Genomic DNA, 1179 nt, shown 5'->3' on the forward strand with positions numbered 1-1179 from the left:
ACTAGCCTAAGTGACTTCCTCTTTGGAACCTTACTCAGCCCAATGCTCTGTCTTAGGCTGCGCCTAGGGCTAGGGTTAGGGTTACACCTAGGGTTAGTGTTCAGAAAACCACAAAGCCCAGAGTTCCAGGTCCACTGACAATGCGAAAGGAATGCCAAGGGGAGCGCGATACTGCCCCAACACACCCGCCTCAGTGACTTCCTCTTTGGAACCCAACTCAGCCCAATGCTCTTTCTTAGGTTGCGACTCTGGTCAGGGTTAATGTAACGCCTAGGGTGAGGGTCCTGAAAACCACAATGCCCAGAGCTCCAGGGACACTGACAATGCAAAAGGCGTGCCAAGCGGAGCGCGGTACTGCCCCAACACACCGGCTTCAGTGGCTTTCTCATTGGAACCCGACTCAGCCCAATGCTGTGTCTTAGGTTGCGACTCTGGTCAGGGTTAGGGTTACGCCTCGGGTTAGGGTTCAGAAAACCACAATGCCCAGAGCTCCAGGGACACTGACAATGCAAAAGGCGTGCCAAGCGGAGCGCGGTACTGCCCCAACACACCGGCTTCAGTGGCTTTCTCATTGGAACCCGACTCAGCCCAATGCTGTGTCTTAGGTTGCGACTCTGGTCAGGGTTAGGGTTACGCCTCGGGTTAGGGTTCAGAAAACCACAATGCCCAGAGCTCCAGGGACACTGACAATGCAAAAGGCGTGCCAAGCGGAGCGCGGTACTGCCCCAACACACCGGCTTCAGTGGCTTTCTCATTGGAACCCGACTCAGCCCAATGCTGTGTCTTAGGTTGCGACTCTGGTCAGGGTTAGGGTTACGCCTCGGGTTAGGGTTCAGAAAACCACAATGCCCAGAGCTCCAGGGACACTGACAATGCAAAAGGCGTGCCAAGCGGAGCGCGGTACTGCTCCGAAATTGCATTTTCAATGGCCTCCTCATTGGAACCCAACCAAGCCGAATGCCGTGTTTTAGGTTGCGCCTAGGGCAAGGGTTAGGGTTACGCCTAGGGTTAGGGTTCAGAAAACCACAAAGCCCAGAGCTCCAGGGACACTGACAATGCAAAAGGAATGCCAAGCGCAGCGCGGTACTGCCCCAACACACCCGCCTCAGTGACTTCCACATTGGAACCCGACTCAGCCCAATGCCACGTCTTAGGCTGCGCCTAGGGCTAGGGTTAGGG

The 1179-nt window shown here is 55.6% G+C and overlaps 1 protein-coding gene across 1 annotated transcript in view; it reads right to left on the reverse strand.

Annotated features, from left to right (window-relative positions):
* LOC108444615 overlaps window positions 1–781 on the reverse strand; it is a 2091-nt gene extending 1310 nt beyond the window's left edge. The window contains exon 1 of the mRNA XM_017725795.1: window positions 30–781. Coding sequence (XP_017581284.1) covers window positions 30–755 — 726 coding nt within the window. The 5' untranslated portion in view covers window positions 756–781. The remainder of the gene's footprint in view (window positions 1–29) is intronic.
* Between the last annotated feature and the right edge of the window lie 398 nt (window positions 782–1179).

The sequence above is a fragment of the Corvus brachyrhynchos genome, unplaced genomic scaffold, assembly GCF_000691975.1.
Source record: "Corvus brachyrhynchos isolate BGI_N302 unplaced genomic scaffold, ASM69197v1 scaffold121, whole genome shotgun sequence".
Classification (NCBI taxonomy): Eukaryota; Metazoa; Chordata; class Aves; order Passeriformes; family Corvidae; genus Corvus; species Corvus brachyrhynchos.